This window comes from Equus quagga, chromosome 19 (assembly GCF_021613505.1).
Source record: "Equus quagga isolate Etosha38 chromosome 19, UCLA_HA_Equagga_1.0, whole genome shotgun sequence".
In the NCBI taxonomy this organism is placed as follows: domain Eukaryota; kingdom Metazoa; phylum Chordata; class Mammalia; order Perissodactyla; family Equidae; genus Equus; species Equus quagga.
The window spans coordinates 37,427,561-37,452,566 of NC_060285.1; the positions used below are offsets into that span (position 1 = coordinate 37,427,561).

Sequence of the window (25,006 nt, forward strand, 5' to 3'; positions counted from 1 at the left end):
CTTCTCAGCAGCCTGCGGTTCGCCGGTTCAGATCCCGGGTGTGGACATGGCACTACTTGGCTCGCCATGCTGTGGTAGGCGTCCCACATATAAGGTAGAGGAAGATGGGCACAGATGTTAGTTCAGGGCCAGGCTTCCTCAGCAAAAAGAGGAAGACTGGCAGTAGTTAGCTCAGTGCTAATCTTCCTCAAAAAGCAAAAAAAAAGAAAGTCGCTGGAAATGCTTGCAAAGACAGTTTCAATAAAGTATAATGGAAGGAGAATAGCTGTAATGACAAGAATTTGTGAGTCAATCAGAAGTTTAAAAATGGGAGAGGGTGAGTAATACTCTTGAGAAATTTGGCAAAAAGGAGAAAGGAGGGTAAAAGCTGAATAAGTAGGCAGTATTCAGAGATAGTTCACTGAAAATGCTAACAGCCAATGGAAAGAAAGAAGGAAGAAACAAAGGAAAAGGGATTATCGATGGACAACACAGTAGAGGATAAGCATGTTTCAAGGTCAATCACAAGTAGTAGAAGGAGAACAGAGTGTAATGTCGAGATGAATGAAGATTTTTATTTGGAGAAGGAAAAAAGAAATTTTATCAGAGAGATTCTTCCCAAGGAAACAGGGGTCATCTGATAAGGGAGGTGGGAAAGAAGTTACCTTTTATGAGTTTAAGGAGATTGAGAACAAGACAATGTAGAATATGGAAAGGAACCAATAAGGCTAAGCAAGGAAATTTTAGTGTGACGTGGTAGACCCAAAGGAGGTTGTCATTAAGTTACCCCAGCAAATTAAATAAGGCCAGTTTCCACAGCACTTCCCAACTGAAACAACATGGATTCTTCCACAGTATTTCCTTGTCTAAATCTATGAAGTTATGTTAGTCATCCTAATTTGAAAGGAAGAGATACAAACATGAAATTAAAGTTGTCTCAGATCACTTTGGCCGCTTCAAATAAATCCATAGGTGAAATGTTTCTCTAAAAACTTGACAGGGCCAAAAGTCAGGAAGCTTCTGAAATCATGAGCAACTCAGCTATATTTAAATAATTTGAAACAAATCTCATAGCTGAAAATGAGCCAGAAAAACACGTGGAAAGTGGGAGAGTTGTTGAAGTAGTACCTATTAAAGGAATTTTCTCTGGGGAATTAATAGCAATATATATCTGAAGTTACAGGATCACTTATTTGGAGAGTTAATGAAATGACCAACTCATTTTTCTCTTCAAATTAAAACTGCCATTTCAGTGATTGGAAAGCTCCAGATGTACAAAAAGAGACCATTGCAAAAGTACTTGAGTTAAATTATTTCAGAATCCTAAAACTGATAATTATTTATCTTGGTAGACCCTTTGCCAATTACTCATTTCTTGGTTCTTTTCATTCAATTTCCTTTCCAGTTTTATGAGATAAAAGCAGATTTAATTTTTTGTGTCTATCCTTGCCTTTATAAAAACAGTTAATCTTACAACTTTCCAATTTCCTGTATGTTTCTGTATACCACATATTCTAGTTCAGCTAATTAGCTTATTTTCATCATTAGTAAATGTGTGAAACTATTTTCATCATTAGTGAATTCCCTGACCAACTTTGAATTAACACTCTAATAGAAAGTCAAATACAGGTTTTTTGTTCTATTAGCATTTGATGCAAGTCACCATGGCTAAACTTGCCAGAGAATAGTATTTGTTTAATGACAACAGTGTCTGCATAAGGTAATGACATCCTTGCAGCTCCAAACTTAGATTCCTTGAAGACTATGTAAAACTGTCTCAAGTGATGTTTTCAGCCTGCCTGCGAACTGTTGTGACTTTCCGATAGAGTCACTTATTGGAAACCTATTCTTCCTGTTGGAATTTTATAATTTTTGGTTAGAAAATTGTATAGTTCCTAATTGATTTTATTTCATGGAAGAGTTTAATGATAGTTGAACAAAGTCCTTTTTTGCCTTATATTGATAAACTCCAAGTTTCAGCGTTGTCAAACTGGTAGCTATTCGTGAAGGCCTACAATTTCTTATTGTCTCTTGGATGTCCTTTATGACGATCCTGCGTTGTAAAGATAAGTGTAGGAACTGTAAATTACCCAAGTTATTATCATTAATAGAAAATATCTTCTTTGCTGTTGGTAATAGCACTGTTCCAATACAAAGACTCTTTCCCAAATAAAAGGAAATCAAGATGTCTTACAAGAGCGTTTGTTAAAACCCAACAAAGGAAAGAGAGCCGAAGAAATTGCCATTTGCTACTTCCACTACTTTTGCTGTTTCCAAGACCTGTATGGAGCAATTATTTAAAATATAGTGAAAATTATCTTTTGTTGTATATGAGATATTTGAAGTCTGTTTGCAAATCTTTTCAGACTCTCTTTCCTGTTCTGATTAGAATCTTTTCTTTGATGAAAGCAAAGAATTTGTTTTTCTTGTAATAGAAGAAATGGTTATTTTATCTTTGCAAGTAGAGATTATGAACTGCTTTTTTTCTCTCTCTATTAATAACAAGATCATTCTTGATATTAACACTTTGATCATAAGCATTATAAATTGACCCATTTCATTTTACCTGTGTATTACTCGTCTGGTCTTATGAATTTTAAAGCTAACAATTTAAGAAAGATAACTTATCTTCTAAAAAATTTAAGTGGAATACTGAAATTTATTGAGTAAAAAGGTATAAAGTCAAACAAAAAGGCATTTTTTTTAAGTCAAAAGGTTCCAGTTTGAGCCCTATATATATCATGTATCAATTCCGTAATCCCTGGCAATTTATTTAACCTCTCCGAACCTGAATTTTCTCATCTGTGAGATGAAAACTAATAAATTTTGGACTGGCCTATCTTTCAAAGAAGTCATGATATTTGGATGAGATAGTATACATGGAAGCACATTGTAAACTTGTACTAAAGTTGCATTGCTATTACTAGTCTCAAAAGGACAATATCAGCTAGTTATTAGTTGAGTAGAAGAAAAGTCTTTTCTGTTGACAATTTAAACTTGCTGATAAACAAGATAACAGTACCTTATTTTATACACGGGACTACATCTCCTGTTATTGGATAAACAAATACCTTATTTGTTCATAGGATGATTCTGTAGCACTGCATGCATTTCATAAATGATTTTGCCATTCACTTATTTAGGCAGTAGGTAAAAATAATAGCACCTACAATTTGGGGGGAGATTATTGTGTGCCTGGCACTATGCTAAGCGCTATATACCCCCCCCCCAAATGCGCACACATACTTTTCAGTTAATCATCACAATTAACTAGAGAAAAGTGTAACTATTACTACTAGCATTTTGCAAATGAGGAAACTGAGGCCTGGAGGAACTCAGTGAATTGTTTGCGTGTTATCACTAGTTGGAAGGAATCCAAAGCCAGGATATCGGACTCCAGACATGAGTGTTTACCAGTAGCCACTAGATCATGTTCACCACCCAAAGTCTAATCATAATCCATCACCAGAAATTGGAATATAATGATGTGCACCTGAAATTTTTATAATGTTATAAACCAATGTTACCTCAATAGAAATAAATAATCTAGAATATACTATAAAAAAGTGAATTGAGTTAACATGATTATTAAATACATGAGAAAATACCATGCTAGTCTCCGACTCACAGTATCTGAATATATATCCAAAATATTGTTAATTTTTATTGTTCTTTAATACCTCAACTTGTCACTCACTGCTCAAAATTATGCTTATTTTATGCTTTGATTATAAATCTTTTGTAGTTGCAGTCCTATATTTAAGAATATGTCACAATAGTTTTGTAGGATTTCATACCCAAGAATATTCCTAAAATTATCCTCAAAAGAAAAAGTAGCCACTAGGCTGTCTGACCTTTCTCTTAACAACAAAATTTCTTTATGTATGAAAACTGTATCTGTAAATCAAGTTTACCTTCTACCAATTACTTAAATTCATCATCACATCTTCACATTTGTTATATTTCTATGGGTTATTTCAAGGTTCATAGCTTCATTATATTGACAGACAGATAAAACAAGTAACTAAATTAATATGGACTCTGATTTACGTTTCATGCATGACTGAGCTGACATCCAACCGTGAGTTGCCTTGCCTTACTGGGTATTTGCGCTAGAATATTAAGCTCCATCTGTCCATCATGACCACCTCATAGCAAAGACTCCAGTCCAACATGGTCCTCAAACCCAGGCATTCAACTATCTTTGCACACTTCTGACCACAATGGAAGAAACCCTAATGATTATTGAATTTACTGCTGAGGTCCGTACCCCCTTGAAATTTAAGGTAGCTCATTCACTTAATATCAGAATTACTCTCATCACAAGGAGCCTGCATAATTTTGGACACACTTCCTGTAACAACCAAAGCAATTTTATCTGTACAAGTACATCAATTCAATATAGTACTTCTAAAATGTATAGCTGGCTCCAAAGCATAAAATTCCTTTGCATAATTTGCTTTTATCCTTTCTTACTGATAGAGTTTAATCACACTTTTTATTGGCTCAACACATACACACAATGACTTCTATCTTTGGATTGAAGTGCCTGCCACAGTTGTCACCACTTCTAGCCAGCGGGATATGGAAGAGGATCAAGAAGCATATAAGGATAATTTTTAGAATCATGATAAGGAAGTATCATGAATGATTTTTGCTCACATCTCTTTGAACAAAACTTGGTCTCACAGTCACTCTAAACTGTAAAAGAGAGCAGCAAGTGCAATCTCTATTTGGGTGGCCAAATGCAGGAGTTCTATTGCTAAAGAGTGGGAGAATGGATATTAGTGTGCAACATATAGCATCTAGAACACATGGAATATAAAGAATGCTTGGAATTCAACAGTGAATTTACTAAAGTCATATAAAAATATATTTACAAATATCACTAGCTTTCCCACACCAGTAGTAAATTAAATAGAAATGAAAAGTAACAAAATCAAAATAATAAAAATTGAAGACCATGAAAAATGACTAATCAAAAATGTATGCAAGGAGCCGGCCAGGAGGCGCAGCGGTTAAGTTTGCATGTTCTACTTCGGCGGCCCGGGGTTCCCTGGTTTGGATCCCGGGCGCGGACATATCACCGCTTGGCAAGCCATGCTGTGGCAGGCGTCCCATGTATAAAGTAGCTCAGGGCCAGTCTTCCTCAGCAAAAAGAGGAGGATTGGCAGCATATGTTAGCTCAGGGGTAATCTTCCTCAAAAAAAAAAAAAAATGTATGCAAGGATAATAATTTATGACTTTATATTTAGCAGAAACAGCATTCATTCAACAAACATTTATTAAAACAGCTACAATAGTAACTAATACTTATATAGTACCTACAGCACGAGAGGCCCTCTTCTAAGTGTTTTCTACATTTTGACTCATTTTTTCTTCACATTAGTAACCTTTAGGGCTGTTATTACAAACATCATCATTTATAGAAAAGGAAATTGAAGCACAGAGGAGGTAAATAATTTGTTAATGTTCATATCGACAGAAAGCGGTAGAACCGGAAATCTACTTCATAGTTCATGCCCTTAATCGCGCTCTATCCTATCTATTGCACAGGTACCAAGCACAGCATGGGGCCTTGAAGACACATAACAGTAACCAAGCCAGAAGTAACCCCTGCCCTCAAAGAGTGTATATTGGACACATATAAATTTAAAAATAATTTTAGAGAGCAGATAAACTCTATGAAATAAATTACACAGAGCTATGGATAGAGAGTATTGCAAATATAACCCATACTTATTTTCTAAATTTTTTGTGTCAAATCAGTTCTTTCTTTTGTAATATTATTAATCGATGTCACCATGTCATGTAAAACATTCCTGTTTAGATGTTACTCAACCAAAGAACATATGAAAAAACACATTTACTCCATCAAGTAATCACATTTTCAGGGATCATTGATCGTGTTTCTACTGATTTAAATGACATTAGAAGCAATACGTGAAAGTGAATAAACAGCCTAAGTCTAAAAATCAGGAAATAGAGTTGTGCCGACTTTCACTGGGTTCAGTGGAGCAGTTTTTAAAAAAAGAGATGAACCTGAGCCACCACATCACGGGTCAGCAAACTTTTCTGTAAAGGTCCAGCTAGTAAATATCTCAGGCTGTGACAAGATGGCCTGTGTTACTGCTACTCCACCATTGGAGAGTGAAAGCGGTCACGGGCAATTATATAAACAAATGAGCTTGACCATGTTCCAATAAAAATGTATTTAGGGTCACCGGAAATTTAATTTCTTATAACATTCATGTGTCACAAAGTATTATTTTTCTTTAGATTTTTTTCAATGGTTCAGAAATGTATAAGCCATTTTTAGCTTGCAGGCCTGACAGAAACAGCCAGGCTGCAGGCTGGAGTGGCTCCCCCTGCCCAGATGGCCACTGAGGTCACATCCCAGAGGCTCCCTCTGCCACAGGCTGGGCTGCACTGGAAGACTCCATGCACATTGGTCCTCATGGAAGAGTGTGTAATGGTCACTCTGAAGTTTACTAAAATCAAGATTCATTAAAATGGAGTCTGCATTTTTAAGAAGCATCATAGGTGATTTTGATGCAAGTGATTTTGAACTGCCAATAAGAGCCTTGGCCTAAAAATAACATAAATGTAGAACGTAGAACTACTATTGCACAAAATTGGGATCTCTTGCCCAATGCACGTAAAAAAAAAAAACCCTGTTAATTACAGCATGAGCTTTCAGGAAAAGAAAACAGCTTTATTCTTCAAGATCAATCTGCAGGGAGACAGCGGGGGTGTGCCCTCAGATCTGTCTCCCCACTTCAGGATTGGGGGCAAAATTTAAGAGGTTAGGGAGCACAGACTGGCATGGGGAAATGCTGGCCAGACAGGTTTTGATTGGTGGGCTTCAAACATTAATGGTAAGGTTCTAAACATTTATGATGAGGTGGGAAGGAATTTTAACACCAGGTCTTCCTGAATGACACATGCCTCACTTCTGATAAGAGTCTGACTTTGAAGTTCCAGTCACGTCCTGGTCCTTTGGTTCCATGGGGAGGAGGATCTTTGGTTCTTCGGTCATTTCAGGTCAAGATTTCTTCTTCTGTGCATGCTCTGGCTGTGTGACTTTGCAAATCTCCTGGAAGACTATTTCTTTCTTTTTTTTTTTTTTGGTAAGGTTGGCACCTGAGCTAACCACTGTTCCCAATCTTCTTTTTTTTTTTTAATTGCTTTTTCTCCCCAAATCCCCCCAGTACATAGTTGTATATTTTTTAGTTGTGGGTCCTTCTAGCTGTGGCATGTGGGACGCTGCCTCAACATGACTTGATGAGTGGTGCCATGTCCGCGCCAGGATCCGAACCAGCGAAACCCTGGGCCGCTGAAGCAGAGCATGCAAACTTAACCACTCGGACCCAGGGCAGCCCCGTGGAAGACTATTTCTTAATTACTCTGTTGATAAGATGGGGTCAATTGAACTGGATCTGGAGGGCCCATGGCTACAGACCCCATCAGCTGAAGATCACAAAACAGTGAGATAAATATGATAACAGAAATAAGAAGGAGAAAAACATACGAAATACTCTATGAAAAGTGGAGAGTAAGGAGTTGGTAGAAGTTAGCGTGGGCAAGTGAGGGGAAAGTGGTGAGTATAAAACCTTCATTCTATATAGAATACTTTTAATTGGGTGCTGTGGATATATCCTGCCCTGGCTAAGAAAAGAAGTCTGAGGACAAGAAAGGAAAGGAGGAAATACACTGCCAACAGGAGCTGTAATTCCTGCCCAGGGAATTTACTTTCTCCCTAAGTGGTTCTGCATTTGCTGGCTCTGTGACTTTAGGTAATTTCTTTATCCTCTTTGCCTCAATTAGCTCAACTCTAATAATAGAACTTAGAAGGTTGTGAGGTTTGAATGAGTTAATATTGTAAAGAGCTTAAAACGTGCTTGGCACAAACTATCTTTCAGTAGATATTATTGTTATTGATGGTGATGAGGTCATTGTTGTCTTTTTAGCAGTGATATTATCCTTCTTTCAAAGACGATTGGACTGAGATCCAGGAGGTGGAGTGTGGGTCCCACAGTGGGACTGACTAGGTGGCAATTTGTTGGGGACAGGAAGAGGTTTATCATTCATTCTCTGTAAACTGCATTTTCTTCATCCATAAAAATAAAAATATAAAGGCCATATAATTTCTGGTCGCTTCCCATACTGACATTTTGTATTGTGTACACATTTAAAAATCACATTAAAATAAAATTGAAATACGTGCCAATGAATATAACACATGATTATTACCATTAGAACCCAAGCAAATGGATTGCTTTAAAAGGAATTGTTAAGAATAATGGGTTTAGTATGCTTCTTTTGTTATTTCTAAGGAAGGAACTAAATGAATAAATCCTTTTTGTTTCCCTGGCTTGCTTTTTTACATGCGAGAATGACTAATGGATATTGTTTCTGCTTTTTACATTTTCTCAAGTACTTTTCAAGCACTTTGAAATGTTTTTCTTTCCCTTAAGACTCTTTCCCTCAGCATAACAGAGCTGAAAAGAATTGTTCCAGGACACAGCCTATAATTTTGTCACTTCTGCAGTGATTGGGGAAAAAAAAAGAACCTAGAAAGCTCAAGTATATACTTACAGTGTTAGCCATGCCTGGCTGAGGAGGCCAAATTTTATGGTGCTGAAAGGGGAATACAGTCCATCTTCACAGAGATTAATTTGATTGCTTCATATACTTTTTGGCCACTTCTATTTTTGAAGTGTTATTGAGGTATAATTGATACACCAAAAATGCACATATTTAATGTATACATTTTGATGAGTTTGGACATATGCATATACTCATGATGCCATCACCACAGAATCAAGGTACTAAACATATCACCTCCCAAAATGTGCTGTGTTCTTTCGTTTTTGTTTTTATTTTTATTTTTGTTTTTATCATAACACTTAACATGAGATCTATCCTCTCTTAAAAAATGATTAAAGAAGACAATTTAGATGCTACAAACCAACTTTATTTAACACTTCATGAAGGGAAGTCTATCTGGGAACTATGAAATGAGACAGAAGGCAAGAAGTGTTTCTAGGATAAAGAATAAAGAACAAGGAAGAGAAAAATAAAAAACACCTGATCAACTTGGGCCATATAGTCAATCTTGGGGTGAGAAGGCTCAGGCCTGGCTTGGCTTTGGGGCTTGGCTGACTGGAGATACCGCAATTCTGGTCAAGCTGGCGTTCACAAGGACATGAAAGTTAGCGAAGTTCCAGTTGGCACCCGGGCAGGAGTGCTGCACCGTAGGCCGAGAAAGTTATTTCAACAGTCCTTAGCACGTATTTTAAAGTGCACAATACCTTATTGTTAACCCTAGGCACCATGTTGAATAGCAGATCTCTAGAATGTCTTCATCTTGCATACTGAAACTTTATACTCCTTGAACAACTACCCAGTCCTCCCTTCCCTTGACCCCCTGAATACACCAGATCTCTTGTCTGATCTCGGAAGCAAAGCAGGGTCCAGGCCTGGTTAATACTTGGATCAGAAAGGTTAATTTTAATGTGACATTTTAAAAGATTCAAATATTTGTTGCTGGAAATATAGCATGTTTGCCTTATTAAAATACAACATTTCATTCTAAAGCATCCAAAAATTTCTGATAGCAGATGAGCCACTTAAATAAAGAGATGACAGAGAAATGATTAGTCCTATGTAGATTCACCTTTATTAATTTAATAATCAATATTTGATCAAAGCATTTTAATAGTTCTTAGTATACATAAAGTAACTAAAGTAGAAACTCTTATTCATGTCTTAACACATTTCATAAGAAATAAACATTTATTGAGACTTTTGAAGACAGAGACTCCTCATTCACAGCGCACTTGCTGCTCTGTAAACTGATGTGTGGGGACCCACTGGCTATTCAGTTTGCCGTGACTCTCTTCTCAGCATAACTCTCTCTCTCATTTTTGCTTCTCTTTTTTTTTGGAAGGAAAAAAAGGCGAAAGGGAGGGATAAACACTGCAGTCGTTGTCCTGCCCTTAGCTGAGGGCCAAGTCAAATTAGTGTATTTTGATACTTCTGACTTTAGAGCTAGGAGGCCCAGCGGGAGCGATGGCGGGAGTGAGAATGGGGAAGGAAGCCTCCGGTCTGTGCCAAGAAGTACTTTATGATAATCGATACCTTTATTAAGTCCTATTTGCTACTTTCATTCTGCGACACGTTAAAAGATAAACTGAGGCATATTAAATATTTTAAGAGTTTATTTGAGCAAAACACTATTTGAATCCAGCAGCGCCAAACCGGAAGTGATAAGGAGCTCTCCCGCCGGGAGCAGGGGAAAGACAGAGAAAGAAAGGAAATTATTTGATTGGGTGTAGTTTGAAGCCTGGTTGGCTATTTGTGGCTGGTTGTCCCTAGCGTTTTGATTTTGTAGCCTTGAGGCATTGATAGGCTTAGAGTTTGCTTTGCTTCTTTAGGTCGCCATGGCATCAGAGCCCCCTCAGTCTGATAACCTCCTCCTTTAGTTAATTTAACAGACACCTCATTTATTTTTTGAATGGGATTCTGCTGTCTTCTCCAGGGAGGGGAGAAGTTGTTAGCAATGGCATCTTCCTGGGTGATGGAGATTCTAATGTATTTTTTCCATGAAATTCAAAACTTTCAAGTGAATTACTTCCAACGTTGAGCCCTCAACACTGAATTATTGCAATTATTTTACACTTGGGGTTGTACTTCTCAGTGTCATTTATTTACTTCAGTGAATATTTTCAACTCCTCCTCATTTACTTATCTGCTTATTTGTATTTTAAATAGAGGCTTGTTTTCTTGCAATGGTAAATATAATTTGTTCAGGAAGTATTTTCTTACTACTGAAACTTTTGGGAAACTGTTTAGGACTTGTTTTGCTTTTGTTCTCTGGGTTAATTCTTGTATGTTACCTCCTCAACAGCTTTCTTGGTCATTTTTATTATTATTCTTCCATCTTATGTCACTCTTAGCTGCTGACCTACTACAATATCAATCTTGTGCCTTAACAATGCCTACTAACTCTTCTGCCCAATTTAAGTTGTTTTGTATTTTCTGCAGCCATTTGTATACCTCTAATGAAGATGAGGGTATTTGATTTTATTATCACTTTAAATATTAAGGATCTATTTGAATAGTGGAAATAAATTAAAGAGTACTCAGTGTCAAAAAATGTAATGACTGAAATAACGATTAGATGAACAGATTAGTCTGACAGAAAGTTGTAATCTATAAAGGAATTACATATCAATAACTATATTAAAAATATAATGATTGTAGAAATAACTATTCTTGAAAATTAAAATTAATGTGGAAAATGGATATTATAAGTGTCTCCTGCAAAAACTAATCTACTCAAGCAACATTTGAAATATTATGACTAGTGCAACACTTGTCTTAAACTTAAAAGTAAAACTAGCAGCTCTGGGGCCAGCCCCATGGCGTAGTGGTTAAGTTTGTGCTCCTGGCTTTGTCAGCCTAGGTTCACAGAATCCCAGGCATGGACCTAGCACCATGCATCAAGCCATGCTGTGGGAGCATCCCACCTAAAACAGAGGAAGATTGGCATAGATATTAGCTCAGCAACAATCTTCCTCATCAAAAAGTAAAAATATAAAAATAATAGTTCTGCATGCCAGTTATTGTTTTAAGAATGGTCTTTAAAAATCTTCAATATTATTTTTTGAAAGACTTTTTTTTCACCATTAAAAACCAGGTAAGCTTGAATTCCATGGTCATACAAGGTATCCTTATGTTTTTAGGGATAAGCAAAATCGGTTCAGATGTAAAATTTGGACATAGCCAAAATTTGTGTATTGCATTTTCCATCTAAGTGTAACCAGAAACTTACTGATGATGTGCATTTAAATTCTGGCACCCAGTCCATTCGTCAAATGGGTATTGGAAAGTCTGGTCGGCCAAAGTGGAAGAGGTTGAAAATAAAGATGTGCAGTGTGTTCACATTCATTTACTAAGTATTTGTTGAGTGACTAGAGATAGTGCACTGGTAAAAATTCTGAACAACCACAAAGTGAACCTATGCCTCCTACCTCCAAGCTATTTGGTCATTCATTAGAATAAATGGATTTGTTCATTAAACCATTGATCAAATAACTATTTTTTTAACTTGAGGCAAATTTTCACAACGCAAAGCTCTGATTGTCATCTCAAAGCAATTCAATCATTCATTGGATCAGTTCAGTTTCACAAATTTTCAGTCTATCTGTGCTCATTGGAAAACACTGAAAATGAATGTGATTTGTGAGGTGATCAAACTGCGTTAGACTACATGCAGTTGCTTATACATTGGTTTTCATATGCTTCCACGATGCTTATCAATCTTGTGTCCAAAAGCCAGAATTGGAAAGTGAAATAGCCATTGACTCAGTGTCTTTAATTCTGTTTGAATAAGTGTCTCAATCTTTATGGTTTCCCTATTAACATATAACAACACAAATCCAAACTAATGTGGCTGGAGAGTTGCTTAAGCGTAAATTATAAATCCCTACTCTTCTAGTTCTTTCTTTGTCTTTTTCATGTTGCAACCTCAGTGTGATCTAAGCATGGAATTCAGCTAAATTAGAACGAATATCTGTGTAGAAGCAAATTATGTGTTGGTGTAGTGAGACTTTTGTAGGTCTCACTCTTGGAATTGTTAATTGAGTTTGGGGTAAAAATAGATGAAAAGAATCTTTGTTAATTAGATATGGGCACTGTCTGGAAGTTGTTGTTAAATACGTACAGGCAAATATGAATGTAAAAACATCAGAACAAAGATCCCTAGAGACAGCATGAGGGATTGACATGATTTATTTTAAAAAGTAGTAGGGAAATTTTCAAGGTGAATTGAAATGCCTGGGCCACATAAGAGTTATAAATGAAAATGATAAATAATATAGACAACATGATTTTTATTCCTAAGAATAACTGGAAACATCTTCTAACTGTGTCTAAACTGTTTTGTCAAATCAAGGCAGGTAAATTCCCCTGTTATCAGACCCCAGAACTGCAGTCCTGACTAAGAGAAATATTTGGATTGTGTATGCAGCAAATCATTCCATTAATTTTCAAAAGATACTATAGCATAAAGCTTAAAAAAAAACATAAGTTTTGAGGCTGGCCTAGTGTTGCAGTGGTTAAGTTGCGTGCATTCCACTTTGGTGGCCCAGGGTTCACTGGTTTGGATCCCAGGTGTGGACATGGCACTGCTAGGCAAGCCATGCTGTGGTAGACGTCCCACATAGAAAGTAGAGGAAGATGGGCACGGATGTTAGCTCAGGGCCAGTCTTCCTCAGCAAAAAGAGGAGGATTGGCAGCAGATGTTAGCTCAGGGCTAATCTTCCTCAAAAACGAAAAACAAAAAAACCCCATAAGTTTTGAAGATATCAGACTTGTATTGGAAACTTGCCTCTGTTGCACCTTTTTCTGTATGACCTCAAGTATATTACTTATTTCCTCTGTGCTGATTTCCTCATTTGGAAGATAAAAAAATTACCCAATTTATAAGGTTATTGGGAGGGTTAAGTGAGATAATATGTGTAAACTACTTTGGAAATGTCCCATACATTAATATTTCCAAAAAGTTGAAGAAGAGAAAAACCAAGTGGAAATTAAATTAACTTGCATTGCTTTTCTTTGTCCACTTTAAAAATTCTGTTGGCAGAAAGTCCAGATGCTCTTGGAATTCCATTTTTTTGCCTAATGTCAATCCACTCTAAATCTAGAGCATAGAAACACAGCATGTACTTCAGTGCACCTGAATCATTTTTTCTATGCTGCAATATACTTGAAAATATATTTTAATATTTTAAGACAATGAAATTGCCTGTTTATATTTACATAATATCTCTTGTTGACTTTCATTAAGCTGCCCTTCCTCGATCCTATGCCTATCCCCCTTTATAGTTGCCTGTGCCTTCTTCTCTGTCTGCCTCCTCACACAAGACCTGTGAATATCCTACAAGACTATGTCAGTACTTCTGGTTCTTTTCTTTCTTGCTTGCTCCAATGAGCTCTTCCATGCCCAAAGGTCATTCTTGACCTTGAATCATGAAATATGAATGTTGGGAAATACTTCATATTCATATAGTCTATGTGGATGACTCATTTTCTTCTCCATGTGTAACTTCTTGAGTGCTTTTCCTCCAATTTTTCCAACTCCCTCTAAGTCTTTCCCATTCATGTATTCTGCTGTCATTCAACATTCCATAAATATTTCTAGAGTGCCTCCTACTTGTCAGTGTCCTAAGAACTGGGAATACATAATCAATCAGATATAGTTTCTGGTCTCAAGACACTCAGTATCAAAATGGGCAGTGAGAAAACTAACAGACATTTGTGATAGAGTGTTAAGTTGTTTGACATAAGTTATTGGAGAATACTAAGGAACTATATAGCTTAAATCCATGGAAGGCGGATGGTCCCAGAACCCATCCCAACGTGAGTGACATATAAGCTAAGACCTAAAAGATGACTAAGAGGCAGTCAAGACTGAGGAAGGGTGTGTAGGGAAATACTCCAGTCTACTTCCTGTGTTTCTCCTTCACTCTCACACTACTACCACACTCACAACACTTCTGAAACCAGATGTGTGTCAAACAATTCACTGCAAAACCAGTTGGGTGTCCTAAATGTAACTCAGTTCTGACACTATTTACTTGGAGATAGCATCAAAACCCACAGGTTCAGGACTCCACAAGTCTACCTGCCCCCCACTTCAGATGCCAATCTCAAGTCCATGTTGTCACCTGTTTCTGGCTGATTGGCTGCAAATCAGAGATTCCCACAACCACTTCCTTGGGTTCGATTAATTTGCTAGAGCAGCTCACAGAACTCAGGGAAACACTTAGTTAAGTTTACCAGTTTATTAAAGGACACAGTTATAAAGGACAGTTATAAAGCACCAGTTATAAAGGACACAGAAGAACAACCAGATGAAGGGTCCATAGGGTGGGGTCTGGGAGAGTCCCGAGCGCAGGAGCTTCTGTCCCCATGGAGTTCAGGTGTGCCACTCTCCTGGTATGTGGATGTGTTCACCAGCCCAGAAACTTCTTGACTCTTGTACTTTTGGGATTTTTATGGAGGCTTCATCACATAGGCATGACCAATCATCAGCTCCATTTCTAGCCTCTCTCCTCTCTGGAGAATGAGGGGTGGGGCTGAAAATTCCAAGCTTCTAATCATGGCTTGGTTCTTCTTGTGACAAACCCCCAGCCCAGAGCCCACCCAGAGTCACCTCATTAGAACAAAAAAATGCTCCCACTGCTCTTATTACTTAGGAATTAACAAGGGTTTTGCGAGCTCTGTGCCAGAAAATGAGGACAGAGACCAATATGTATATTTTCTATTATCTCACAAAGGACAATTCAAATGAATATAAAAACTCACAGTCAAGATGGCAGTTTGTGTGTGCGTGATGCAAGGCCTTCAGTAAGCTAAGGCATGAAGTACGAGTAGGAAGATAAAGTTGAAGAGAAGAATGGAGGTCTTTATTATTGACATTACATAATGAGTATTTAACATATATCATATTTGATTAAGTACTTTACAGTACAAACACACTAAAAAGTAGGTATTACTGTCCCTCATTTTATAGCAGAGGAATGTAAACTTGAGATTAAGTAACCTCTACAAGTTCATACAACCAGTAACACCTAGAAGGGCCAAGACTCCTCTTAGTCCTTTTAAGACTATTTAAAGAATGCTATGCTCCTGGGAATCACCTCCCAAATAAACTACTTGTCCACAGTTACTTGTCTCAGGATTTTCCTTCAAGAAATCTCAAACTTGGAAAGAAAGGATAGTATAGATGTAAAGTTGATGAAAAGAAGCAAATTTGTATAATGTGCTTAGCACAGTTCTGACTCACTGTATGAGCTCAATAAGTGATTTTTATGTTGTCTTACTGCTTCCTTCTTTTTTTTCTGTTGCTTATTTACTAAAATGTAATCTTCTTGAGAGAAGGATTCTGTCTGCATTTTCCCAGCAGTGTCTAATACTTAGAATACTGATGAATGAGTATTTGTCGAATAAATGATTAATATACCTTAAACACATTAGAAATCCCAAAGTTTGAGAATACAAAGATATTAGACTTTGTCATTTTCTCACGAATCACATTTCTCTTAAGAATCACCTGTTTCTGTGCATTTTTGGATACCCTAAATTTCCAAGGCATTGACTTTCACTGATATTTTACCTGTCTTTTGAAGAGGACATTTTATATCACCCGAAGAACTCACAGAAACATTTCATGAATCTCAAACTTTTGTTTTCGATAATGATTTACATTTTCCTCACCCTGTGCCTAGAAAATTCTTCTCCCACATATTCACATTGCTTCCTCCCCCTTATCTTCAGGTCTATACTCAGAAATCACCTAATTCCTAATTACACTGCACCTCACAGCACCCCTCCTGTGCTTTAATTTTCCATTTACAATTAAAAAGGTACTCTACTTATTTTTGTTTATAATTTCTCTCCCTCGACAAGAATGAAAGCTCCATTAGGGCAAGAATTTCATCCTTTTCTCCCCATTGTATTTCTGTAAAGCCTTGCACATCATCAATGCTCAATGAATATTTGTGAAATGAATGAATCTCTTCAGGCTGTCAAGGAAAACAGTTGTCCAAAGGCAGGGAGACAGGAGAGGGTCTGTTGGAAGACAGGATAGGACCTCACCGATTGTTTGGTAGAAAAAAAGAATGAGGGCAGGGGAATTTTCCAGACTGGAAGACTGGCCACCAAGACCATCAATAGTCCTCTGTGTGGAGTCAGAGCGTATCAGAGACTAAGAGCCAGAAACAACCTGACACAGAAAAAGGCAAAAACAAAACTGAGGAGATTGACGTGGAAACATAGTGGGTTGGAGAGTGCCTAGAAGCAGTAGGTCAGGCTGTCAGAGGCTTAATGAGAAATAGGAAACACAAATAAGGATCAAGGCAGAGCCATAAGCCTGAGAGAAGCAGCATACAGAGGCCAGAGTTTTAGCTGAAGTACTTTAACTTTGTCTTCCGTCATTCTTCCGACTTCTTTCAGAATCTTTGCCATGGGAATCTTAACCGATAACACTGGAAACACAAAGAACTCGTTCTCTTTTATGCACCTTAAAAGTCTTCTCCATTGTCTCCTTGGTAAATTCTTAGTCATTCTCCAAAATCTCCACTTAGATATTGCGTGCACTGTTCCCTACTGTATTTGCAAGGTCAGAAAACAAATCCAAACAAGTTTGAGCACAAAGGGAAATTTGGGGCTCATATTACTGAAATGTTAGGGGTAGAGATGATTTAAGAATGGCTAGAATCAGGAGTAGAAGTGATTCATCAGGACTCCATCTCTTCTACCTGCTTTCTCCATGAGGCGGACCTGATGGCAAACGGCACCCTGATCATATCTGGCCAGCTTACCTTCCACAGTAGAAAAAGAGAATCTTCCCCCAGACCTCTGCCAGAAACATCTCAAGGAATATTCTGATTGCCCAAGGTTGGATCACGTGCCCACCCATCAGCCATGAGCTCTGGCCCCCGGATTGACAGTTGCTCTAGGATTAGAGTAGGGAAGGAAAATTAGCCGGTGAAATCGTAAGATGTTGTTATGAAAAGGAATATGAAGGGAGGCCGGGCATTTAGAAACAAATGCCAATAAACACTGGACAAATCATGGTTGATCAGTTAAAATGATTGTGGAACTTTCCTCTTGACCACAGTTCCTTGGGCCGTCAGTGGATTGATATGCCGAATATGAATGCAAAACTTTGCCTACATGTGAATCCCTCCAGGAAGGGTTCCCTACCTAATAATGGGCAAAGTATTCCAGGGTGGGAGAGTAGCAATACAGGGAAAGGAAATTCTTTCTCTCCTATACCCACCCATTGTTGACGTCCTCTGATGTAACAGAGCCCACATGCAAAGCTGTGAGGGAAAATGTGACAGAGTAGAAAGTATAAAGATAAGGACTTTTATTTGATTCCTATTTAGTTCTTCTCATTAATGTCTCTTTCTCTCAGTCTACTCATTTGCTAAATGGAGATTGTAACACCTAGTTTGTAGATAAAAGTAGTTTAACACACTGCTTGGCACATAGATGGTTTCCAGTACTTTCTTGCAGTTATGTAACAGCTGGGCGAGCAACAGAGACTACCCAGAAGTGATTCCTCCTACCCACCATGTCATCCTGTTGGTGGTAAGCCATGCCGTTTAGCAGTGAGGAATCATGCCTACTTTACTATTCTAGACAGCTCACCCAGGCTCTCCCTTTGACAGCATTCCCTGTCGGTGAGAGCCCAGAGAATGTTTGGAGGACCTCAGCTGCTTTTCATTCTGCATGCTGTTGCAAGCTGGTTTTCAAGTCATCTCTTCCCTTAACATCTCAAGCCAGCTGGGAGAATTTCCTAAAGAGGCCTGTGCTAACTTCGCCCCAGTGATTTCTAGGTGACCTTCTCTGCTCCTTTGAACACATTGAAAGGAGGACCCAACCCCCAAAGCTGCATTCACTGGAGAGAACCTCTCACTTTCCCCAGTGTGAAAGGAAGAATCAAGCTTATTAACACCTCCATTTAAATCAGGTGCTGAAACTTTGCTTTCATAATTACCCAGGATGACTTGTTATTGGGCAAAAATAGAATAAAATCATATTAGAGTAATAAAGAATACAGAATATTATAGATCCTTTCTCCTGTATCAAAAATCTAATTTCAGGGCTTGATTTAAAAAAAAAAAGAGTTTTCATATTAGTGGTTGAAAATTACATCCTTCCTGGAACTAATTGTGTATATACTTTGTGAAAAACTTGAAGTTTATAATTTTTTTTCCAGCATGGTGGCAGAATCACATTTGCATATGGAGTTTTCCGTGTGAATTTGGTGTTTTGACTTTTTTATTAATGGCATTAATTCGTCCTTTTACTGATTCTTTCAGTAAACCTTTACGAATGGCCTGCTTTACTTTAGGCACTAGGACATGTTGAAAGTTAATCTGTAAGCTAAGAGCTAAATTTCATATTTAATTTTTTTTTAAAAAAGGTATCTCTTCACTTCTAAGTAGATTAAATAATGGAAGAAAGTGCAGAGACTTTTTCAATTTATTGTTACGTTTGTCTTAACATTTTTGTTAAATCATGGATGTTATCTTAGTGGAATGTCAGCATACAGTACTTGAATTTTAAAAATTCAGAATAAATTAACAATAATATTTCATTATGTATTGATGGTAATATAATATTATTGTTTTATGCAAGACACAAGATGTTAAGAATGTAATATAAAAATTATATATCCAGGAGCTATCTCATTCTTGCTGTTCCTTTGATGTAATTCATTTCCATGTTAGCTACATGCGAGGAATGTCTCTGGAGTTTCCCAAGTACCCTAAATCTTTATCATTTGTTATTTCCGAATAAATTAGGTTTACATTCTTTCTTTTTTCCTATCCATTAATTATTTAATTCAACACATTTTTATTGAATACCCTGCACATAGTAATATGATGTGTTGTTTCATAGGAAATTGTTGTTTTCAATAAGATATTCCTTTGAAAATTCTTTTCCCATGAGATATTATTAGGACTTCTCCTAGCTAAATAAATCAGCAAAGTGAGTAAGTAAATAAAGGAATAGAATATTATATTTTAATGGATGAAATACACGCAAAAATAAACAGGGATATATTGTAATAAGTGTTTGATGGCAAGGTCTGTTCTCTCTCAGGAGTGGGATTTCAGCTGAGTTTTGAAAGCTGGGATGTGTCAGCTGTGGTCTGAGCTGGGGAAGAATGTTTCAGACAGGAAGATCATCAAGTCCCTCAGTTCTGGGGGAGAAAGAGCCAGGTATATTTGAGAGACAGAAAGGAGGCCAGTGTGGCTAAAGGGATCATGTAGGATGTCACAGACTTTGTTAAGAAGTTTAAATTTATGCTAAATAAGTTGGGAAAAGATTGAAGTTCTTTAGAAAGCTGAGGAGTGACACAATATAACAAATTTAAAAGACGAATCTGGCTTCTTTGTGGATGATAGATAGTAGATGGGCAACAATGGGAGTAAGAGAACCACTGATTTAGTGATTGCAGTATACAAGAGAGAAGAGCATTTGCATGATTGCTCTTCATTACATGGTGACATGCCTTTATGAAATGATATGTCATATTTTCAAATGCTGGAGGTCACATGTGAGATCACCTGCTCTCACACACACATGGTGATTCCTCTGGGCATTGAGGCAGTGGCAGGCAGCAGGACAAACGACCAACCTAGTGATGTCTTTTGTTTAGTTAATGATTATTCGTCTGTGTGACATATTGGTGTCATAATTTCACCATATAAGTTTAATATGATTCAGTATTTGCTGTGTACCAAACACTATGGGCATTAATTTCTGCTAGAACCAACACTGGCTCAATATCTGAGCCGATAATATAATAAAATTTGCCAAGAAATAAATAATTTATGGCATAAATGTAATGGAAAATATTTTCAAAATATGTATAAATAGCAAATACATTTTAAAACACCATTCAAAAAATGCTAGAATGCTATTTTCCACTCTGTATATTACTAAGAGCGTTTAAACTACAACTATCTGAAAATCTTTCTCAATTGAACTTGTCATATCTGTAAAATTGAGCTGAAAATTTATAAGAATTAATTGCCCTCTGAGAATTTTTTTTTGTAAATTAACTATATTTGGACTAGTGGTGCTAAAAGACTGACCATCAAAATACTGATGAGACCAATTTAATTCTAAGTGCTCATGATAGAGCCATAAAATTGCTTAAGTCTAGTTTGTGTATTTGCTTGTTTTAAAATCACAGGTGCTGGCCCCATGGCCTAGTGGTTAAGATCAGTACACTCTGCTTCAGTGGCCTGGGTTCAGGGTTTCAGATCCTGGGCTTGGACCTACACCACTCATCAGCCACGCTGTGGTGATGACCTACATACAAAATAGAAGAAGACTGGCACAGATGTTAGCTCAGAGCTAATCTTCCTAAGCAAAAAAAAAAAAAAAAAAATTGCAGACTGCTACCTCTTTGGGTAAATGATGTACAATTAGACTTCAGTCTTCATTCTTTTCATTTAGTTTCCTTTGTACTTTAAAAATACAGACCAATGCAAATTTTATCACATTTCATAAATTAATTTTAAATGTAATCTCTGAATTAATAAGACATGGATCATACCATTAATTTAGATACATTTCCAACTAGATAGACAAATATTCCAACAAGAAAATATTTTCTTCAGTAAATTTCACATTCCTATAAAACTTATAAACATTACTCAAAATGCTAACCTAAATTTTAAAAATGTTTGTTGAATAATATGAATTAGATCTAATGTTTACTTTCTGGTTATTTGTATTCATTAGTTTTTAACCATATTTGAGTAAGTTCTATTATGTTTTACTTTACGCTCTATTTTAGATTTTAAAAGCATAGTGCTTTTCTCTTGCAGATTGTTGCCTTGCGTGAACAAAATGTTCATATACAAAGAAAAATGGCATCAAGCGAGGGATCCACAGAGTCAGAGCATCTTGAAGGGATGGAACCTGGCCAGAAAGTCCATGAAAAGGTACGACACACACAACATGCTCCTACATGGACATGTTGATTTGCTGTATCACTTGAGAGGAATATCAAATATGAAATCCATGTAGTAAACATTCTTTACAATTTTTTGATTTGTTGGTCAAAGGTTCATATTGGCTTCCCTTTTCATTTATTGTTCTTTTGTAATTCGATTTTCTTAAAAATAATATATAAGTGCATGTGTTCATGCATATATATATTTGAATTTCTCATTACTTGCTAACTTGATTCTTTTAAAAATAATTCAATTATATGTAATTGAATATATATAATTAAATATATCTATATGGATATGTCAATACTATATATCCAGCACTTTTTAAAGTACAATAATAATAACTTTGAATTTTAAGTGGTATTATGTACAGCTGGTGACTTTTCCTTTGTGTTTGGGAAGGCCCCAGCAGTAGTCCTGTTAATGAGAAATGACATAAAACAATATCTGAAGTCATGGGACTTTTACCACGTTTTTAGGAGAGTGATTCTCCTTTAGGGGGGCTTTCCCAGGCCGAGGAAACCCACAGCCTGTTTGGCCCTTTTCTATGCTGAACCCTTTGTTTCCAGCAGCAGCAGCAGGTCTGTTCCTGGTAGGTCTGGAATCAGGTAGAGATTACGTAGGCATTTGCACATCTTGTGTATGACGCTTAGAAAATCTCCTGGATATTTGCCTTTAACAAATTATGTCTTTGGATGATTGAGTTCCTTAATCATCAAGAACACATGACTCAGGTAGGTAACTTGGTGTCGTTGTGAATGTCAAGAGGTTTTAAAACATAGAGATTAAGAAGCAAGTGACTGGACCACAAGACAAATATCACTAGACTTCTTACCAGAAGGTAAATTGAGCGATTCCTCACTTATCCCACTGAAACAAATGAAGGGGCTTCTTACATTTCCTCCTTCAAGTATAAAAGCAGAGGAAGCCAAGGATACCAGGCTAATTTCCTGAGACTGTCAACAATTCTGGCGGTTGAGAAGCAAACAGCTCTTATTTAAGGCTTCACCATTTTAGACTTTATCCATGTGTTTCCCAGAAATCTTAAGCTAAGTATTAAAAGATAAACTACATTCTGACAGCTAGATTCCATGAGCTGCATTTCAGATCTCAATAAAAATTATTTCCCAGGGCCGGCCCCTCGGCATAGTGACTAAGTCCAGCATGCTCTGCTTCAGCGACCCAGGTTCGCAGGTTCAGATCCCCGACATGGACCCACACCACTCGTCAGCCATGCTATGGTGATGACCCACATACAAAGTAGAGGAAGATTGGCACAGATATTAGCTCAGGGCTAATCTTCCTCTGGAAAAAACAAAACTATTTCTCTTTCCTTCAGATAAATAAACTGACATTAATTCAGTAAATAAATCATCTTTATAATAAGGTATTTTCACACAAAACTCAGTTTAGGAAACTAACGTAATTTTCTATTACTGTTTCATTTTAATTATAGCATTAGTAATATAGTGCCATACCTTTCCTCAGAGGATTGTAGAATCACACTGATTTAGCTAAGAAAATGAACTTTATGGTCATCTAGTCTTTTTCTTAGAAGTCTACAAAATACTGTTTTCCATAACAGTACTGTATTTATGTATAATCCAGACTGGAATTAAAGAAATATGCCTTTCAAAGGCATAAAGAACTTGAGATCTTGTTGATTCTCTGATGCTTAAAGCATTCTTCTGGTTCTTCTGGAGAGGGGACATTACTCATACATGTATTGTTTTCAAACATTGTTTCTTCAAGATATAGCCCCTAAGTATTCAGGGGTCTAAGTGTTGTAGAATATAAGATAATTCATGTCAGATTAAATTTCAGAAACTGGTCACAGAATTAGGATTAGGATCTATGTAACTGATGTGTATGTGTGTGTATATGTATAATTGTCTCTATTGGACTCCACAGATAGAAGGTGTATATATGGAGGATACTGAGTAGTTAGTGACCTGAAGTACTCGTCTTTAACTTTCTTTGCCTTCTGGTTCTTGGTGAAAGCATTTAAGCCAGTATAGAAGAGAAATTCTGTGCCATTGCTAACTCACTCGCTCTTCATTATGTATGTAACTAACGATTTTTCAACATTGTAGTTTTTTTTTTTTTTTTAATTTCCCAGAATTATAGGAAGAGTGATTTTCACATGCTTTGGAATAATGGTATAGCATTATTGTTTAAAATATCATGCCCATATCCTCCAATGTGAACCTAAAATATATATAAAACATATATCACATATATGTTTATTTTAAATTTAAAAACAAATAAACTGTGTTTCACTTTATATTATTCCTGAGATTATTCGAGAAAGTACTCCAGAACTTTTATTTATATGACATTTCTTACCTGCCATTTCTCTTTTTTTCTGTGGTCAGAACATTTAAGATCTACTCTGTTAGCACATTTCAAGTATACAACACAGTATTGTTAGCTATAATCACCACGCTGTACATTAGATCCCCAGAACTTACTTATCTTCTAATGGCTGACATTTCTTGATAAAATATGACATAATAGCCTAATTATTATTTTTATCATTCTCATATAAGTGCTTCTTAATTACACACATGTAACATTATGAAGCATCTTTTCTTTTCAAAATTATCCCCTATACCATGATTATTTAAAGCATATCAATAACATTGAATAACAATGTCATAGGATTGTAACTTAAATCCTAGCACTTCACTTTTTTTATTGAGAACTGTTTGAAAGGTATATCCAAACAAAGAAAGAGAGAATATTATATTTGGGAGGGTCTCTGTAATGAAGGTTATCAGTGTAGGATGACTATAGTATTAGTGTGTAAATTATAAGGTGGTTTTTGGTGGGAAAAACACAAAACTATTGTTAGATACTATGGAACTGTCAGAAAGTGACTTGTAAATCCTAGTCACAAGGATTACCCTTTGTTTAGGGCAGTAAAGTTATTTAAATTATATAGTCAGGGTGGGTTATTAGCCAACAGGAGATGTTTGATGTTAGCGGCTTGAGAACTCTGTTGACAAAGTAGTTGATAAAAATAGTCTCATAAAAACACACTCTGAAATAGGCCTTATTACTCATAGAAAAGTTGTGTAATTACTATCAACATTTTAAAAACAAAAAATGAAAAGAAAAAAATAAGCTTAACTGAAACAAGTTTAAATGTTTCTTTATGCCATAAATTTAATCAATTGTTCTAGAAGAATGTAAATATTCACAAGATAATAAAAATTTTCAGAATGGTAAATTTTACCTCCTTAAAGGTTCAGAACTGGGCTCAATAACTTTTTTCCTCTTGTTTCCTAGAAGAGAGTTAGTTTGTGAAATGTTTTTAATAAACATGCTGCTCTCGTAAAGGAGTTAGCAGTCCTCCTGACTCATATATTCTGTACTTCCAATTATTTTTTTCAGCTGCAAATGTTTGCAAAGTGATGTGGATAAGTAGACGGTTAGCCAGTCATGGAGGCCCAGAAGACATAGTCCCT

General features: G+C 36.5%; 1 protein-coding gene across 1 annotated transcript in view; it reads left to right on the plus strand.

The window, feature by feature from the left end:
* The window catches only part of PPFIA2 (PTPRF interacting protein alpha 2), a 444,237-nt gene that overhangs the window by 287,261 nt on the left and 131,970 nt on the right, over positions 1-25,006 (plus strand). Inside the window, exon 6 of the mRNA XM_046646383.1 lies at positions 21,408-21,524. Within this exon, the coding sequence (XP_046502339.1) occupies positions 21,408-21,524 (117 nt within the window). The remainder of the gene's footprint in view (positions 1-21,407; positions 21,525-25,006) is intronic.